General features: G+C 28.8%; 2 protein-coding genes across 4 annotated transcripts; one reads left to right on the top strand and one right to left on the bottom strand.

Moving 5' to 3' along the window:
• The first annotated feature begins 304 nt into the window (after positions 1 to 304).
• LOC111677193 (ER membrane protein complex subunit 2-like) lies at positions 305 to 4,055 on the top strand. Its single transcript, XM_023438281.2, has 5 exons — positions 305 to 490; positions 690 to 1,098; positions 1,164 to 1,320; positions 3,174 to 3,269; positions 3,347 to 4,055. The coding sequence occupies exons 1-5, from the start codon at positions 457 to 459 to the stop codon at positions 3,530 to 3,532; spliced, it is 882 nt and encodes a 293-aa protein (XP_023294049.1). The 5' UTR covers positions 305 to 456; the 3' UTR covers positions 3,533 to 4,055.
• A 4,717-nt stretch (positions 4,056 to 8,772) lies between these two features.
• Positions 8,773 to 12,956, bottom strand: LOC111677188. 3 transcript variants are annotated; one of them, XM_046948552.1, is made up of 4 exons: positions 12,722 to 12,956; positions 12,325 to 12,670; positions 9,838 to 10,287; positions 8,773 to 9,777 (listed from the first exon to the last, which is right to left on the bottom strand). In XM_046948552.1, the coding sequence occupies exons 2-4, from the start codon at positions 12,363 to 12,365 to the stop codon at positions 9,291 to 9,293; spliced, it is 978 nt and encodes a 325-aa protein (XP_046804508.1). In that variant the 5' UTR covers positions 12,366 to 12,670; positions 12,722 to 12,956; the 3' UTR covers positions 8,773 to 9,290. The 3 variants fall into 3 exon arrangements, with proteins under 3 accessions (XP_046804508.1, XP_046804509.1, XP_023294046.2); XM_046948553.1 differs by having other exon boundaries at positions 12,325 to 12,651; XM_023438278.2 differs by having other exon boundaries at positions 12,325 to 12,651; positions 12,813 to 12,954.
• Positions 12,957 to 21,425: the final 8,469 nt, after the last annotated feature.

The following is a 21,425-nucleotide window of genomic DNA, read 5'->3' as shown; positions in this document are numbered from 1 at the left end:
AAGTCAGACGATTATCATACATTTTTTTAACATTTAACTGACAACGTTGTAATATCTGACAACCGTGTATTTTTTTTTTAATTCGCAGTAAAATGTATGGCGAATCAATAATTCAGTTCGAAAATGGAGATTGAATGAAGAATGTGAACGTAAATGAACAATAATTGCATCGTGTAAACGGGGTTTAACAATAATTTATTTTTTGGTTACCCGATTACTTCCTATTTCATCCTCTATACAGTCGAGTACAACTGTGTATTTAATTTAGAATATCTAAGAAAGCAACTCTGTTTTTTACAATATGACAGCCATCTGTAAAGAAAAAAATCTATTTCTCTGTCGTGTTCTTTTCGTCACAGTGATTTTTTGTTATTTATTGTAAGGAATATAATAAATTGCTGATATAATTTAATTAATACAAAATCATTTAAGCTTAGAAAAGTTAAATAAAACAATATGGCCTTAAATTATGAGGAGATGAGTTGGAGAGGTAAGAAAACATGACCCACGGTGGTCTATTTATTTGCTAATGCGGGTCAATGACAAGTGGAAAATTGCATTTTCTAAATTTACACCCTTGGAAAATACTAACTAGTAATTGTTTGAATTATTAACCGGATGCCTATGATGAATGGAAAAATATACATTAAAACATTCCGATTTAAATTAAGTAATTTTGTAACTTTTAGATGTACGTGATCATTTTCGCAAGTGGAGGGAAGATAACGAACGTCGCAGTGATGATGTTATTCAATTATGGGAGGCTGTACTTGATGATAAAGTAACAAAAACTGGCAACGAACGGCATCTAATTCTAGAACAGGTTATTCTGGCAGCATTAGATACTTCCCGTTTTGATATTGCGGGCAAATGTATAAAGGAATTAAGTACAGAATTTCCAGGAAGTATGAGAGTAATGAAGTTTAAAGCAATGCGTCTTGAAGCCATGGAACGTTATTCAGAAGCTATTGAGGTACTAGATGCAATAATTGCCAAAGATGAAACCAATGCAGCACCAAGAAAACGCAAAATTGCCATACTTAAAGCCAAAGGTCGTCGTGTAGATTCCATAAAGGAATTAAATGAATATTTAAAGAAGTAAGATTAATAATTAATTTGAAGAGTATAAACAAGAAACAAAAATTAAATTTAATGTATATTAGGTTTATGTCTGATCAAGAAGCATGGCAGGAATTATGTAGTTTGTATTTGTCCGAGGGCGATTATGTTAAAGCCGCCTTCTGTATGGAAGAGGTCTTATTGCACAATCCTCACAGTCACTTGGTTCATCAACGATTAGCTGAAATTCGTTATACTATGGTGAGTAAACTATTAAGTTGACGATATTTACATATAAATCTTAATAATACTGCAAAATAAGAAAATGCATTTTCTTATCATATAGATATAGGTATATGTACATATTTTCTTATGTCCAGGCGTATATTTAAATAATTAATTAGTATTTTATAAAACTAAATAAAACCAATCACCAATTAGAAACAATTATGTTACTCAATTTTCTAATTGTACTTCAGAAATTAGCATTGGTATTGAAATTTCAGAAATTTCCTTTTGTAATTCAGAATTTTCCATTTGTGTTTTTGAGGAAGTTTTAGTTGTATCTCAAACTTCAATATCTGCGGTAAAATTAAAAAAATTAAAAAAAATCGACCATTTATTTAAGACAAAGTTTGAATAGTGTGACTATAAATATATTACAATATGTAGAATGGTCAAAAGTAAAAGCTTTATGAAATTTAACTGTTTGTCACATTAATTTACTTAAAAAAGTCGAATTGTAGTAAAAAAATGATGGTATACGCACAATTGGGACGAACGACGAATTTCGTATAGTACGACGAACTAGTCGCCACCAATTAATAAATTTCAACAAATAAATTCGTCGAATGGAACACAATAAAATTATTCGTACTGCGAATTCGTTTTAAAATTTGTTCGAAATTGGAAAAAATAAGAAAAAGGAACAAAAATTATATTTTTGTGAATCTCCACGATTTTCAGATAATTTTAACATCTTTAAAATTTATTCGAACATTATTTTGAAATTAGAAAATGTAAGAAATTGGCCTCGAAAAGAACTAAAAATTTTTTCGAACATTACTTCGAATTTTCGATCTTAATTTTAAATATTTCAACATAGCATTGTAGTGTCATCAAGTGTACAGAACTGGTTTTAATGGCTTTAAAAATTTTTGGAAATAATTAGTTATTTCAGTTTATATCTTCTTATACTCTTGTTACTCAGAGCGAAATGATGTAATGATTTTTCTTGTTTTCATTATAAGTTGTAATGTCCATTATGGAAATCCAAAATGAATTTATAGGAAATATAAATATGTATCAATGCCTTCAGAAGTTAATAAGTTTCGAAAAATACTGTTAATCTCGAAAATATATTGTAATAGAGAAGTTTTGAGTTCAGATGTGGATTCAGCGCTATTCTGTACTCTGCAGTGAAAAAAATCCATGCCTAATATATACGAAAAATGTCGTACATTTCGCAACACGAAATTCTTTCGTAAAATATACGAAATTGTACGAAATATTTTAGTATAATGCAAAATATTATTGAAAAAATAAATTTACATAAATTAAAAAAAGGGAATTTTGAATAAATATGGTAAAATTTACGAAATATTAATTTATTCAAACATTTTTGTTCATTTTAAAACAAATTTTCTAATTTTAGTTCAAAATCATTCTCCACACGAATTTTTCATTTTTTTATGAAAATAATTCGAGAATAATATTATACTTTTTCTTAAATTTTATAAAAATGTTGTAGTTTCATTTAATCATTATATATTAATTATATTTAATTTCGCTAAAATTTAAGAAAAAAATATTACGAAAGGTTTTCGTACTTTCGTAAAAATAGAAAAGGGTTTTATTAAATAATATTTCGTATTATACACGAAATTTTTGTAAATATTACGAAAATAGAAGTTACGAAATTTTTTTTCGTAAAGTTGAGCATGGATTATTTTCAGTGTGGGTGACACATTTGTTTGCCTGTATTATTATAAAATTTGAGTAAACGATTTCAAATTCTTGTATACATAGTTTACATCATTTAAAACAATTATTTAATGTTGTTAAAATTTTTTTATATATTAATAAAACTTAAAACCATTTCTTATAATTTTTAGGGTGGTATGGAGAATATTGAAGTGGCTCGTACGTATTATTCACAGGCTTTGAAACTTAATCCAAACAATTTGCGTGCACTTTATGGTTTATATTTGGTAAGTTTGTTGCATTAATATTTTAGAAACACTTTAATTTATACTTGATATGTTTTTTTTAATTTTAAATAAAATAGTGCTGCAGCAGCATAGCAAACTCTAGGGCTCTTGGATCCAAGCGCAAAGAAGCCCTTAAAATGGCTCAATGGGCTTTAGAACAGGCCAATCATAGAACATCGAAATTGTCAAAGATTGAAAATAACGAAAAACTGATTTCATCCCTTGAAAGTGCTTTTGGTAATTTGGAAATAAAATCTAATTGACCAGAACGATGACTACCAGCAAGAGCATTTATTTACAGAAGCCTTTTATGTTAATGAATGTCATAATGTTAACTTGTATGTGTGTAGTCAGCGAGTCTTTAGTGATTCATTTTAACATACATTATAAAAATAAATACATATAGAATAATACGTACATGTATATGTCTAGCATAAAATAAGTAATTATATCAAGAAAAAGCCAAATGTCAGTCATATCGACATTAAGTAAATCAATCAGTCGTTCAATACAATAATCAGACATTCAAACAAAATCTACTACATCCCCCGGAGTTTCGAACTAATAATCTAGTTGGTTTTTATTTATTATGTTGTGTAAGGTGTAGTTTTAGTTAATACTTCTTTTCTAAACATTATAATTATCAAATTGAAAATTGTTAATTTCTATTATTTACGAGTGGGCCACAATCACAGCTTTTGTAATTGTATAGTAATTTTGGTTTAATGTGTATTACAAAAATAAATAAACGTGTTACTCTTCGTAATTCGTAAATTATAAAACAAATTAGTAATCGATGTAATTATTTTATGAAATAACATGTAAGTAATATATCTACTTTTGAAATGGCACAAAAAAAGGCCGATACACGTTACTTAATTTAGAATTTTTTGACAAACTCAGCTCAGATGGAAAAACAAAAAGTATATCATTAACCCTTACGATGTGATCATATTTAAAGTTTTCAAACTTTAAAACGCTATATTGCGAAAACCACGAAAGTTATAAGAATAAAAATTGGTCATTATACATGTTATATGTGAAACATTTATTAAATGGAGTTTAATATTAACTCAAAAATTAATATAATTAATTGAATATTATATTTACGATTGGTAAAATCAAGTTTTATTTTCTTAATACCCTTTATTATTTTATGCACTAAAATCAGATTTGAAATACAGTAAGCAACTTTTGTATACAATGCCAAAAAAGTTGCTTAGGTTTCGAACAATACTGTATATGAAGATGAAAGAGTTGAAATTTTAACAAAATAATTACGCCAATCTAAAAACTTTCATAAAAGGTATAATATCACAATTTCAAAAATATCGCGTAAAACCAAATACACACATGAAATACTAAAAAAATTAACTTGCTATATCCCAATAAGCCAAAGAACGATATTGTAACAAAAACGGTATTAGTTTCTTAGGGCGGTTATGATATCATATTTTTAAAACATTTTTTGAATGGGGGTTTTTATGGGGGCTAGGTCTAGTATGTTAGACGTAATTATGGCATAAAAAGCCCAAATCGGTAGGACCTATTTCAACCATTTTTTGCATTATTTAACAGTAAAATTACTGTATATTTTCTACAAAATTCAATATTTTAATAATAAATATTTTTCCTTTCTTAATTTCTTAATAGTATTTCTGTAATAAAAAAAATTGATGATTTTTATAACAGCACTTCTGATTCTTGAAAAGTATTCAAGGAAATAATTACAACACCTTTAGTTGTACAACCAATTTTTGGAACATTGCTTTGTTCTTAAGTATTTCATAGCTATCTCTCTGAAAATTTTCAGAAAAAAGTTCAAATCACAACTTGTATTTAAAATACATAATAATATTCCACATTCGAATTTTAGGAAGCAATCCTTTCGACTTCTTTTAAGCTTTGTTGGGAGGTATTATTAAAAATTATGTTTAAAAATACTAGTGATGTCCGGACCGCATTGCTGGGTCTTGATGAACATGTGGAATTTTCCCTCAAATTTTAAAATAATAATTAGTTTAGCGGTCAACTGAAAATTTGAACTACGACGCCATCTGTCGGGCAAATTAAAAATTTTACAGGAACTTTTCTAGATAGATAGATAGATAGATAGATAGATAGATAGATAGATAGATAGATAGATAGATAGATAGATAGATTGATAGATAGGTATATATAAAAATTAAAAAAAAATTTAACTATAATTTTTATACTGCATATTTCGTATGTTCTGTCTGTAGAAAACACGATAGAGCCCAAACGGGAACAGCTAGTTGATGCAGGTTGTTTGGTTTAATCTTTCTGCCAAATACTATATAAGTTCTCCTAAAATTACGAGTACATATTTCATACAAGCCAGTCTTCCATAATTGACCCTATTTCCCATGTAAGTTATTCTTTTAGCTGGCTACACACTATAATATTAAGTACGACATGTCAAAATTTTCAAATAAAATTAAAAACATTATAGTGTAAATAGACTAAAAATGAAATGAAACCTACTAAAAATACGGATGAAAAATAAAAAATCGTATGATTTTTTAACATTTGTTGAAAAATTTCAAAACGATTGAATTTTTTTGTTTTATTTTCAAGTATAAGAATAGTAACAAATTTCAAATAAAAACAGAAACAAAATGTTTTTTCTTAAACATTTTTCAAATTGAAAATATATTTTCAATTTGATTTTTTTGATAATCATACTAATTTTTATTTTATTTTGTTTTGGCAGTATAAAACAAAAATCTAACAACTTCTCTCAATGTGTAGACAGCTTTAGCAAATAATTTTAACACTCTACTGGCTTAAAAACGAGTATATCGATGCCATTGGAAATACATAAATACAAAATCTCTCTGCCAATTTTTATGAGGAACGGTCAATTATTGATCCTACTCCTATAACTTAAACGCTAACTGTCCAAAAAATACGAGTATAGCGAAGAAGTTCAACATAACTAATATTCAAGCCAAAATCTCTCTACCAAGTGAAAATCGGCTTATAATTGAAGCATGGAGCCTGATAAGGACGTATAAAACATTTGGAAAATTATACAGGAGAGCATAAAAACATCATAAAACTTTAAAATTATATAGTTTAGATAAACTTTTAAAATACATTCCCAGATATCATTTATAGCCATCCATCTGAAAAATTTCAGTAAAAAATTTTATTCACAACTTTTAAAAACTTGAAATTTTGCTAAATTGGAATAAGGGCATATATCTATATATTTTTGTTGAATATGTTCAAAATTAAATTATTTTTCATGTATTTATTTTTGACCAAATTGGATAAAACTTGGACACCATCAGCATAAAAGATCATAGTATAATTTTGCTTAAGTTTCAAGGAAGTCCTTAATTATCCTTTAATATTATTAAAGGACTAAATATCAAGTCACAATTTTGGTATATTTGTACTTTAAATTACCAATATTTTTAAGTTTGAGATCTAGATCCGATCATCATAGTATTTGACAGAGAGATTAAACTAAACAACATAAGATTTAAAAAAAACCCTTTATGATTCTGATATTTTTTTACCATAAAAAATATTACAAAAACGTGCTTTTAAGGCTAAATACTTTGTCACTTTGGATTTTTTAATTTATCTTTTCAGGAATAGATGTAATTGCGATTTGGGCAAAGTGGTCTTTATGCCCTTTTTTCGCATCCATGCTTCAGAAAAATACTTTAACACTGGCAGTGTAGTATTTTATAAAAAGAAAAATTTCCCTAAAAACCGTATTCCGAGAATCTAACGTCTATATTAATTTAGGGCACAAAATTTAATGGTGGAGAGAAGATTCGACATGGTCGAATACAACATTCTTGCTTGTTTTTATATTACATCCTTACTAAAAGTAAAATTTTGCCAATTTTTCTCAACAAAGCCCTTGAGGCGCTAAGAATTTAATGTATAGAAGGTGAACCATATGCAACTTTTTTTGAAGCGGCCTCAAATTAAAACCACAATACATATTATTTATTTTTTTCTTGGTTCGGATACTTAGATATTTTTGCTTTAGTTTTATTTCTCTCAATTTTTTTTAACTTTTCCGCACTGACCAAAAACGGCGATACCAACCCATCCATGGGGTAAATACGCCAAGGGGATGGAGCGGATTTGTCATTAGTAAAAGGAAAAAAAAATTACAAAAATTAAAACTTATTTTGCTGTTTAAAGCTTTAATTCATTAAACAAAGTATAATGAACCAGATATTTATTGTTTATTTCACAAAACTTAACAAAAAAATTAAAACAAGTTATTACTGATTTTTTCTATATTTTAACCAAATTTTGTTCTACATCACAAGCATTACATATATTTGGCTATGTACCCCACGGGCAGTTCTCTGGTTTAGGTTAGGTTGATAGGAGGATGTATACTACATCAACTCCGAAGAAATACACCTGGGCCACTATCGGGCCTGTTGTGCGCTCCAATTCAAGAACAAAAAACTGAATTTATTATTTTTTCATGTTTAGAAACTCAGTTTCCTGCATGTAATTCCTAAGAATCGTCCAATCAGTGTTGGTTAAGAATGTTATTTCCGGAATAACATCACTTCCAAGATACTTGGATCTAACTTTGACGAATGCCTAACATTGGCAAAGAAAGTGCTCCAGAGTTTCACTGTTCTCTCCACATACTCTACATTCGTCTGAATCCGCACGTCCAATTTTGTATAGATGTGCACGTAATCCTGTGTGTCCACTCAGAATACGTACCATCATACTAACCTCAGACTTGCTCATTTTGAGGATATTTCTCGTCTTGCTCTCATCAGGGTCACACCATAGAATCTTTGTGTTTCTACCCTCCGTTTCATTATTCCTAGAGGCCTTATGGGATTCTCTCATCCATATTTTTAATTCAGCTTTTGTTGCGTCGAATGGTTTTGCGTTTGTCAGGTTAATTACATCGAGCTCCCTTCCCTTTAAAGCTAATGTTTAAAATTTTCAGGGATGATAGATAATCAATAAACGAAAACAAAATTTGATAATGCATTAAAATCGATTACTCAATTTTCAAGTTATTCGCTATTGGCAGATGTGCCTATATGGGCGTATGATCCCCCTTCTACCCTAATTTAAATTTTTCTTTGATAATAAGTAAACAAAAAAATATTTTTAATTTGTTTAACAGGAAATCGATGTACCCTGGTTTAATAAAAAAATATTTTTTTAATTAAATTTAGTTTTTGTATTATAAAAACGCAATGACAAACTTATATGTATGTATAAACCCTTCATCACATGGCGGTAAACTGTCAACTGAATTCGGAATTTAACGTAAAAACGGTTTAATTCAAAAAGTAATTCAATTGGTTTTTAGAACAAGGCACTAGGCTCTAATGAATAAAATAAAGCTCTTCAAAAAAAAAAAAAAATAATAATAATAATAAAAAATTTGTAACCTTCTAAAATACATTTATATAGTTATGGTGAACTGAAATAATGTTCTAAATGGAAATAATTTAAAACAATTTAGTAGTAAACTTATAAATTATTATAATTTATATAAATTTGTAATCGATTATGGCCAATAGGCTAGGTTTAGTATGGAAAAAAATTAAAAAAATCATAACACATACTCTTTATATACATAACTAAATACAAACATACATATGTATATATTATAGTACATAGTTTATGTTCCAACTTTTAAATTAGTATGTTCTTAATAATAAGAGTATAACAAGTATTGTAGATGATAAGAATGGGTTAAATGTTTAATTAATAAAATAAAAATAATAATATGTAATGATAATAAGAATAACAATATAATGTTTAATGTAACACTGTTACTAGTAGTAGGTATCGTATGAATGGTCATCGTCGATCTGTTTCACTTTGTTTTTTAAAACAAACAACCTCGTACATTCCATGTACAACTTAACACATCCAATGATAATAAATTGGCTCTGATTGTGTCATTAATTATTAAAAAGCAAAATTTTCCATTGCATTCATACATTTGTTGTTGATTGATATTCTTCTTCTTCAACGAGATCAATTTGTAGATGAACTGGGATATGATTTTTTACGTCGTTTTAATCGAAACATATCTTTAAAGCTTAGTGAAGGTGAAATTTTTCGATTAACATTAACATTGTCATTACCATTGTCATTGCATTTTTGTCCCTGGGAAGAAGAACCATTTTCTATTGAGTTTGATGGCGATGATGATGATGTTAATGACATCAAATCATTGTAAGGACCTTGAAAAACACTTAATAGGGTGTTACGTGGTACGCCATCCAATAATTGAAGTTGTGGCAGCATTTGTAAAACGTATTCTCGATAATCCATAACAATACTTGTTGGCATTATTAACGAATCAATGTTAGTCGAATTGCTGAGCATATTCAAAGAACAATAATTGAATGGTTCTCTAATACCGGGATTTCCCATGATTGATAAATACTCTAGACTGGGACATTGTACTCGTATACGCTGGATCCACTCAACCACATTTTTAATATCACAGTTATTAATCCTAAATGTTTAATTAAACTCTTAGTGCATTTAAAGTTCTTGTTGCTTGATAATAACTTACCATAATATTTTTAAATTCTGCAAAAATGGTAAAGTGTTAACATCCAAATTTGTGTTACGATCCAATATGAGAGTGTGCAAGTCCTCAAAAAACGATAAAAATGATATATTATGAAAATTGTTATAACTCAAGTCTAAAAACTTGGTTTGTAATGCAAATTTTTCAGCTATTCTTCTCGGTATCGTTCTCAGGTTTTCATAGGCCAATGATATTCGTCCATTCTCTTCCAAAATATTGTCACCCAACGAGTCCTCGCTAGTATAACTGCTATTGGAAATATTGCCACTGATCGAATATTGATTAGTTGATATCATTTTAGGATAATTTTCAAGGTAAATATTCCCGCTACTGGTGTAATCTGCACCAAAACAAACGTCGTTAAAATCTTCGACTGGCAAACTATCGTACGACTGAAAGGCTGCACAATTTTTTAAAATTTCATACAAAGAACTGCAATGATATATAGTAAATGATAAATGAATATAAATAAGACTCTTAAACGTTTTCAGTTCTATTTGTAATATAATTAAACATTTCTGAATAGTTTCTCCTTTGCATAATTTTATAATTCAGTTTTCGAGATACACTCAAATATCTATTTCGTAAATTTTTTATACGATTTTGATTGACTTTTAAGGATTAAATTCAAATTTATAAACTTTTTATTTTCTATGGAGCTAGTGTATCGTTTTATGAGAATTTGTATTAAACAATATATGCGAAACGAGGTCTGAGTGTATATTACTTCATATGAAGTCCCTAATTTTACAATGAAAAAGTTACATTTTAAAAATTCAACATTGGGAGAAAATATGAAACTGGTTGGTTTTAGTAACATTTTATTTTTAAAGTAGGGCTCCAAAGTTAATTACATTTCAGTTAAATTAATTAATTAAGATTTTCTAAATAGCTGGCCTACGACCGTTCATACTTTCGAGTGAGGCTCTAAAGTTTAATACATTTCATTTTAATAAGAAATTGACCTCGAATAGAACTAAAATTATATTTTTGTGAATATCTCCAATTTTGAGATTATTTTAACAGCTTCAAAATTTTTTCGAACATTACTTCGAATTTTCGAACTTAATTTTAAATATTCCAACATAGCATTGTTGAGTCATCAAGTGTACTCCAAACTGCCAAATTTCAGACAATTTGGGCCACCATAACTGGTTTTAATGGCTTTAAAAATTTTTCGAACTTAAGTTCGAATTTTCGAAAATTTTATTTTTAGTTTATATGACGCAGAGATTATTTTAAGACCATAAACACATTTTTGAACATAACTTCGAATTTTCGAATATAAGTTCGAATATTCGAATATAATATTTTATTGTCATTAGTTATACTCACAACCGCCAAATTTCAGAAAATTCGAGCTTCCAGAATTGGCCTTAAAACAATTTTACCCAATTCGTCGTTCGTCTGCGTAAGAAATAGAAATAAACCTATAAAACAGTTCGTTACGTATGACGAATTTCGTCATTTGCACTGTTTGTGCGTATTTTCATATACTTTAGTGTGTTCTATATCTGACGACGAAAATTCGTCGTTCGTCCAAATTGTGCGTATAGCATTAAGCTTGAAATTGAAAAACTTTTCAAATATATTTCAAGTATTCTTTATTAGTATTTTCATGCATTTTTAAAACCCTAATTATAATGCTAACTATTGCAAATACATATATTTTTTTACATCACCTTTACTTCCAAAAGTATATTTTTGGAAAGGGCTTTAATTAATTAATTTTTTTATTTTTTTCTATAAGTCGAAATTTTGAGATAAAGAGGTTTTTGTTATTTTAAAATGAGAATTGATGTTTGGGTGCTTGCACCTGTTTGGAAATCTAAAAATCAACTCAGAAAACAATTAATATTATAAATTTTAGGACTTTCTTAATTCACTTCTTATTAGATTTTTTTTTATTTTTGGCACGAATTTTAGTATTTTTTAAATTAAAAATAAAAAAAATAAAATTTCCAAAAATTTTGGACATATTATTATTGAATTACAAACTTACGGATCTGATACTTTTCCCAAAAACTCTTAAAAGTGTGAATAATAAAAATGGCATATATTTACCATAATTTAAGATTATTGCAACGCATTTCCTTATAAAAAATAAATACATTCGTAAATATTTAAATTGTTGTAAACTAGTGTTATTAGAATTACTAAATGTATTTTTTGTATAGAATTATCAACATAAAACTTATAAAGGTGAGAAAGAAAACACTAGTAATATCCCTCAATCCATTAGAATTTTATATTTTGGTTTTGACTTTTTTACATTTTTGTTATCAGCTTTATTTGTTTTAACCGGAGTACCAAATCTTTATTTATTTATCACTCACGTTCATGCCAAAGAAAATTTTATATTTTTTTGGTTTGGTCTACACTACATATGCCAATTCATATTTTTTTTAAAGTAAATATTAATATAAACGAACAAACACGGAGCACTAATCCCTTGATAAGTTTACTTACCTGTTATCATCTATATTTGTTATTCCACATGTATCCGACATACTTAATTCTCAAATGACTCAAAGCCAGTGAGACAAGTCCAAAATAATTTAAAATATTAAAACAAATTGTTTTTATTTAATTTTAATTTATTTTTAAATATCAACAATTAATTTAATGATGAACTATTTATTGTTCTTGTCACAATCACAGCTTCTTCACAATTTTGATTTTGTATTTGTATTATTCCGGCAATTTGTTTTTAGCGCTATTACACGACGAGAGATTGATTGATGATAGTCGGTCAGTGGTGATGATGATGATGATGCTCCAACTTAATTTTTTTAACTGACAAAGAAATTCAATTCTTTTAAATTAAGTAGTAAATATTATATTCAGTATTATGTTATTTATGTACTTAGTAAAAAGAACTTAAATGAATTTTCATCTAAAGAAAAACAATCTTCTTCTTATTTGCGTTCTTATCACTTTTCAATTTGACTTTATACTTATTTTTTTTGTTGATGTTTGTTGCTATTGTTGTGTTTAATTGTTTTTCTATCAGTCTCCAAGTCGTCGTATTCCGTTTGATTGTTGTTGGTCTGTAGAAATTTCGGTTGACGGTTGTTTTAAACAAATCGTCTGGTCTGCGTGTTAAAATAGAACTGAAATGAACAGAAATAAGACAGTAAGAATAATATGCAAATGCACACATAAGTATGTATGTATGAATATGTATATGTATGTACTTTAGGGTGGCCCGTCTGAATGAAGAAAAAGTATTTTGAAATTGTGTGTATGAGATGTAATATATGTTATTACTTTAATTATTTACGACAAATAATTTTATGTAAATATTTAAAAAATCTAAACTTTTTTAATCACACATAAATCCTTCATATGTTTTTGAAAGCACATTTCACATACCTTTCATATGGTACTTTTTCATTTCCTTTGCAAGAAATATAAAAATTGTCAAAAAGGATCTATTTACTATTTGGTGCATGCAGCTCAATAAATATTGAGGACAGAACTAATATTTTGAGAAATGGTACCTATCCCAAAATGAAGTAAATGTTTAATTACGTCTGGAACATTATCAATTTCTAATTTGAGGCCACCCTAATACACATTTATTCATTCATACAAATATACAAACTTAAGTTTATCTCTCTGTGTGTCATAGAAAAAAAAAACAAATTAAAAACAAACAAGAAAATATAATCATGCCCGATAAATGATACCCTACACATGCTAAGAGTTTTTTAACGGAATTCTAGAGATAAGTTCATATCTATCAAAAAATTGACGAAAACAATAAAACACTGAAACAATAACAAATATTATTCGAAATAATCTTTTATCTATGCCGAGATTTACTTTTACCGATTATATATTTAAATTTAATTTAAATTATCCGATCTGGTTTTCATTTTTTATGTTATGAAATGGAAGCAGCAAAAAGTATTTGCATCAAAATTTCTCGTGTGCAAAACTAATGAAACTAATAAAAATTAATAAAAGTATATACCTACTTTTAGGTTTCTATTAATGTGGTCTATAGCAAAAATTGTAAGCCGTTCGAAAAAAAATATAACCACTTTGGATTTAATGCAATTTTAAAAAATGCATAAGTAAATTAAAATCCTCATAATTTTTAATCTATTAAACATAAAAAATGCATATTTTTTCTGCATTTTTTTAATGTAAATTAATGTTATAATTCATCATGTCAAATAATATATAACAAATTTGTACTTAATTTAATTTAAAAAAAAATATATATATTTTTTAAGAGGTTGAAAAAACTCTTACATTATTATTTTGGTGTAGGCTATGCTACACTGAAAAAAATCCATGACTAATATATACGAAAAATGTCGTACATTGTACGAATCGTTCGTTTACATAAATTGAAAAAAGGAAATTTTGAATAAATATGGTAAAATTTACGAATTATTAATTTATTCAAACATTTCTGTTCATTTTAAAATAAATTTTCTAATTTTAGTTCAAAATTATTCTCCACACGATTTTTTTTTATGAAAATAATTCGAGAATAATATTATACTTTTTCTTAAATTTTATAAAAATGTTTTAGTTTCATTTAATCATAATATATTAATTATATTTAATTTCGCTAAAATTTAAGAAAAAAATATTACGAAAGGTTTTCGTACTTTCGTAAAAATAGAAAAGGGTTTTATTAAATAATATTTCGTATTATACACGAAATTTTTGTAAATATTACGAAAATAGAAGTTACGAAATTTTTTTTCGTAAAGTTGAGCATGGATTATTTTCAGTGTATAAAATACATACTGCAACTAATCTGTAGTAGAAAAGCAAGAATATTTCTATTGTTATTATTTTATTTGTAATTTAAATGTTTTTGCTGCATCTTTTATTTATGTATAAATATGTAAGTATGTAAATAATGTTATTTATTTGTTTTTATGGTTGTTATTTAGGTTTGTTATCATTACGCTCGTTTGAAAAGAGAGTCTTCGAATTTTATAATAAAGAAAACAATAATAACGGTTTATCATACAATTTTAGATAATAATCATTTCAGGTTTTTTTATACCCTACACCACTTTAGTGGGGAGGGTATATTGGATTTGTGCTGATGTTTGTAACATACAAAAATATTCGTCCTAGACCTATCTTAATGTATACCAATGCTATGTCCGTCCGTACGTCCGTCCGTTTGGCTGGCTGTCCATGTAAACCTTGTGTGCAAAATACAGGTCACAATTTTCAAGATAATTGGAAGAAATTTGGTACGCACGTATTATTTGACCCTATTGAAAATGGTTGAAATCGGTCCATTATTTCGCCTAGCCCCCATAGAACAGAACATCCCGAAAATGGCTTCTGAGCTCATAATTATGTTAAATATACAGATATATCGATAAAATACGGCACAACTAAGTTATATAGAGGTCTTGATGACCCTGCCAAATTTCATAAAGATCGGGCCCTAGCACAAATTAACTTATAAACACAAATATCGCGCTGAAATTTAGCACAACAAAATATTATGTGAATATGTATAAATATATTCACAAAATTTTATCGGGCTTGGGCCATATTTGCCCCTAGCACCTATATAAAGCCACTTGCAGAAAATTAGTTTTTCATCCATAAATTGCTTAAATGTTTTGGAACAAGGGAATATTGAAGATAAATGCTTTTTTATGAAAAATAAATCACATTTAACATTCATAATTGGTATGGGGTATGATATAGTCGGCCACGCCCGACTATACTTTCTTACTTGTTTTACAACTAAATATGTATGTATAAAATATCAAAGCAAGGAATTAATGTGTTAAAAATATTTTTTTTATAAATATCAAGACAGTTATAACTTAGTTAGTTTAAAATAAATTGACTGTAAATAATAAACATATGTATATATGTGCTTTATTCGTATTTTTGTTTAAATTCTTTTAAATTGAGGTCTCTTTAAAAAAATCATGATTCGGAAAAAATAAATTCGTTGTTTAATGATAACGGTCTTTTTACTTCATGTATTTAAGCTTTTATACTACAGCTTTCTTTCTCTCCCTATTTTCATAACTCAAAAGCTTTAATCAAGTTTAATAAAAAGAGTTACCATATAAACACAAATTTGTTAACTGTATTTGGCAATTTCACAACAAATGTAGCAGCGAATTTTTGTATTTATTCAGATAATTTGAGCATGTATTCTTTTCACATTGGCATAAAAATTAAAAAAATACATATATTTTAATGGCTTATCATTAACATTTATCAAATGTTTATAGAACAATTTATAAAGCTTTGGTAAAAAATTGTATATTGGTTACCATCGTTCCATTATTTCACCTAGCCCCCATACAACTGAACCCCAGAATAGGGATTGTAAACCTTATAATCAAACTACAAGTCGCAATTTTGGAGATAATTCAATGAAATTTGGCACATGATCTTCTATGGTATCGTAGGCGGAGCCTGTTCAAAATGGCTTGGTCCGTTATTCACCTAGCCCCACACATCTGAACCCGCCGAATAGGGCTTCTAAGTTCATAATTATGTTTAAATGCTTTATTGTGAAAACTAAATCACATTTTACTTTTTATAACAGGTGTAGGGTATTACATGGTCGACCTCGCCCAACTATATTTTTTTACTTGCTTATTATTATTTTTGATATATAAAATCAATTAACAAACACATTTTAAGCATTTAAGTAAAAAATAGTCTACGTTTCCTTGTGCCTTAAATGGAGAACGGAAAACTGCTACTTTTATTTTTTACTACATATAAATGCCCTGTGGTTGCAAATCATAATGTGGAGAAAATTATTTGAAGCTCCTTTTTAATATACTTGATATTTTTAATACAAGGGATATGTTTAAGAAGAACTCTATTAGCTATTTTTCAGTTACAGTAGAGTCTAAATATATGAAACTATATAATTAAAAATATTTTTTACAATTGCGGAATTTTAGATAGCTAAATGCAAATTGGCACATGTGTAGCTTCTCCTCAGCATAGTTAGTAAGAGATTAAAGAGATAAAAGAGATATTGGAGGTTAAAGGTTACAATAATTGGTTTTTAGGGAATATTCTACACCCAAAATGTAGAAAATTAAGTCACTATAGAAATTATAATAACATAAAAATGCGTATGACGCATATTAGACAAGATATTCGCCAAAAACTGGTTTTTGTAACCGAATATTTAATTCATATGGGAGGTGCGAAGTTCAGATGAGTGTCAAAGTTTTCAAAGTAAAATTTAAAGATTCTAACTCTTATAGTTTCTAAGATAAACGAATTTTTCTAAATAATTCATATGGAGATCCCAGCCTTCCCAGACGAAAGTCCGCTTGTTTATTAAATATTTAAGTAAGTATGTAAAATTTGAAGAATCTACTTCTATTAGTTTTTCTGATAAACGAACTTTTGTATTAAATTTCTTTGGGAGGTGCCAAGCCTCCTAATGCTAGTCCTCTAACTTGTTGTTCTAAATAATCGTATTTACACTAAACTGGCTCCGACAAAATTGAAGGATCATAACTGCTATATTATTTCCAATATGCGGATTAGTTAGTTTGAAAGGAGGATGTACATATATACATCAAATCTGAAGAAATACACCTAGGCCTCTATCGGGCCTGTTGTGCGCTCCTTAACCAGTGCCTCAGGTGGGAATCGAACCCACGACCTCCGGTCTACCAGACAAGAACACTAACCACTAACCTACCGGAGGCCAATTATGCGGATTAAATATTTTCTTAATATGGGTGTGGATCCTCGCCCACTTGAAATTTAAAAATAACAAGTAGTCTATTTCCCATTCCAGATATACAGGAATACGTTCCGAAAATTAAAAAAAAATTGTTCAGCCGTTTAGTAGTCTATAACGTCTAAACAAACCCACATTAATTTTTATACCCTACACCACCTTAGTGGAAGGGTATATTGGGTTTGTGCTGATGTTTATAACGCACAAAAATATAAGTTCTATACCCACCATAAAGTATACTAATCGGCTCAGAATCATTTTCTTAGTCGATTTAGCCATGTCCGTCCATGTAAACCTAGTAATCAAACTACAGGTCGCAATTTTGAAGATAATTTAATGAAATGATACATGATTGTACAAGGGACGAAACCTTAAATCGATCCAATATTTTACCTATCCTTCATACAACTGAACCCATCGAATAGGGCTTTTAAGTTCTTAATTATGTTTAATATCCGCTCTGGTGGTATTTTATCACCTTTACTCTGGGTTAACATGGTTAAAAGCCCTTTGTAGACGGAAATCCGCTCTGGTGGCATTTTGTCACCTTTACGCTGGGTTAACACGATTAAAAGCTTCCTAACCGAGACCCTAAAAGACAAGTCATTATATGTGCCTGGTCGCATACTAGACACATAATACGTCGGAATCTTCGAAAAGCTAATCCCAGATAAAATGTTGTGGTCAAGCGGAACACTCGAGTAAATATTTATAGGAATCCTTTGCTAAACGGATGGCTCAGGATTGGAGGAAACAGAAATATACCACCGTTTACCCATTACACTTAAACGCAAAAGTCAGAGCAATAACGAAATGTGTAAAATGGATTAAAATAAATATGGCGCCCAAAGGGCTTAGTATATTTACCGAAAACCAGAATTATTTAGAACGATATCAATGATATAAATCTAAGACTGTATTGAATTGTAAGATGGGTTCAAGACCACAATGGAGTAATCTTAACTGCCGATTTAAAGGAAGGGAAGGAGCTCGTGCTAGTTAACCTTGTGAACGCGAAACCATTCAATGCAATGAAAATTGTATTAAAAATATGGGTGAGAGAATTCCATTAGTGTTTTGGAATATGGAAACGGTGGGTAAACTATAAACATCTTATGGAGTAAATACTTATAGGAATCCTTTGCTAAACGGATGGCTCAGGATTGGAGGAAACAGAAATATACCACCGTTTACCCATTGCACTTAAACGCAAAAGTCAGAGCAATAACGAAATGTGTAAAATGGATTAAAATAAATATGGCGCCCAAAGGGCTTAGTATATTTACCGAAAACCAGAATTATTTAGAACGATATCAATGATATAAATCTAAGACTGTATTGAATTGTAAGATGGGTTCAAGACCACAATGGAGTAATCTTAACTGCCGATTTAAAGGAAGGGAAGGAGCTCGTGCTAGTTAACCTTGTGAACGCGAAACCATTCAATGCAATGAAAATTGTATTAAAAATATGGGTGAGAGAATCCCATTAGTGTTTTGGAATATGGAAACGGTGGGTAAACTATAAACATCTTATGGAGGCTGAGTGGACACACAAGATTACAGACATAGCTATACTAAATTTGACCTGCGAAGTCAGACGAATGTTAAGGACAATGATATTTGGAGAAATTTTATTTTCACTGTCAAGCTTTCGACGAAGTTAGATCCATGTATCTTGAGAGTTATGTTATTCCGTAAATAACATTCCTCACGAACATTGATTGAATAATTCTTAGGAATTACGTCCAGAAAACTGTGTACTGAACATTGAAAGGTAAACAATTCAGGGGTTTTCTATTCTATGACATAGCGTTGATACACGGAGTGTGTATTCTTAGCGAAGCCGGTGTCAAATATACCCCTGAGAGGAAATATACTTGCGCAAAAGCTATCAAACATATATTTTATTAATTCGTGTGAAGAAAGTAATATAATGAAGTAACTCCCCAAGAACATTTTTTAAGATTCATTTCATTTTTGAATATTAAGAATTTAATTCATAATTAACTAAGCCCCCATTTAAATGTTAAATAATGCCTCCAAACGCTAATTAAATTCCCAAATTTCATTGTTGTTGCTTTCTAAACAAAGTTTTAGAGCATTATTTACTTTTTGTTCAGTATAGCTATTTTGTAGAGAGTTATTTCATGACGTCAAACCACTTACCGATTTCAAAATTTTAATTGATTCATTGGTCTGTCGACATTACCTATAAAATTCATAACTTTTTCCGGAACTCCGTTATAAATTTATATTTTTAGCAATTCGTTTTATTATTAGGTATGTATATATTTTAGTAAATAAAACATATAGGAATCTACTTGATGTTAATGTATATAAAATGTTGGGTGTGTTAACCCTCTATGCCTATGGTCGCAATTTAAATAATCAATATTTTAAAAGAGAGGCAGTGTGGAGGCTCGTTATGACTAAGGTCACTCACTCACCTATCCACTCACTATACTGGCTTTGTTGTGTTTTTTGTTTTGTTTTATTATTGTTCGCTGCTAACTGAATTATTAATACACACTCAGTCATATTATAAATCGATGTGGCGTGTGATTTCATTCCATATATCTGTATAAATGAATAAACTCATACCCAGCAAACATAAAATAATTAACGTTAGGTTTTAAAATTTTTAATATTATTAGCTCAATTCTGTATAAAACAATATTTTTAATACTTCAAATTCAAAATTTAAGAAAACTCAGCCCATAAAATATATAAAATCTCAACCGGTACACGTATTTCAGACAATATGAAAAAAATATTAAATCTAGTATTTCTAATGAATACCCCAGAAACCTAGTCCAGCTTCCGTTAGAGTTATCCCATAGGATACCCACCGTTACATTTTTCGTGGTTTTATGTCATTCATTCGCCTATTTTTTTTAATTCAACCCTCGTTCAGACTAAGTAATTCGAGTTCCCTTGCCTTTAAAACAAGTAGCTTTCTTACTATCTAATGGCGTCTTAAATTTAACCGTATCACCTGATTATAATTGCCTTCAACATTAAATATGTCAACCCCTCTTGGTGGTACTTGCGTCTGTAAGCTATCGTCGTGATTGGATAGACGGTTGTCGGCATATTTCTGTTTCTAGGTCTTCAATATAGAACCCCTGGTCTTTTTTGTCACACAATATATATTTATGACATCAGTTCGTCAAAATATAAAAGCCGTCTTATGTAAATGAGTATATGTTGGAGGAGGTAGTGCTCACGGTACCACTTGTATCCAAGCAGGATGTAAGCTGAACTTTATGTATTAGATGGATATTACACTTTTTGGCCAAAGAAGTCCATCAGATTGTTAAATAATAATTTAAAGTTGATCGAGATTAGATCATCTTTTATAAAGTCAATGTTTCGTAATAGGACTAAGGCCTATCCTATTTTACAAATGATTTTAAACCCTTCTACATAATTAAATTGGATCCTTATTTAGATCTTAAGAAGAAATTACAGTCGGGCGAGGCCGAAAAAAATAAAATATAGTTTAATATTCATAATAAAGCATTTTTGCTGAATTTTACCTTGCCTCAGATATACTTAAGCCATTTAATGTAGAATAAAATTGTGGACAAAAAATTTCGACCTGTAGTTTGATTACAAGCTTTACAAATACTATTCAAGGGTTCATTAACTATTTTTAAAAGGCTTCGTCCCTGGGACAATAGAAGATCATGTACCAAATTTCATTGAATTATATTCAAAATTGCGACATGTACTTTGATTACAAGGACATAGTCAGTTAGTTTGAAATCCGAAGAATCGCCAATAAAGTGGTGTAGGGTATATAAAGCGAATTTATTTTACGACAAACTTTAATTTGG

Source organism: Lucilia cuprina, chromosome 4, assembly GCF_022045245.1.
Source record: "Lucilia cuprina isolate Lc7/37 chromosome 4, ASM2204524v1, whole genome shotgun sequence".
Taxonomy (NCBI): domain Eukaryota; kingdom Metazoa; phylum Arthropoda; class Insecta; order Diptera; family Calliphoridae; genus Lucilia; species Lucilia cuprina.
The sequence above is the reverse complement of the archived record's forward strand: the minus strand, read 5'-3'. Positions and strand labels throughout refer to the sequence as shown.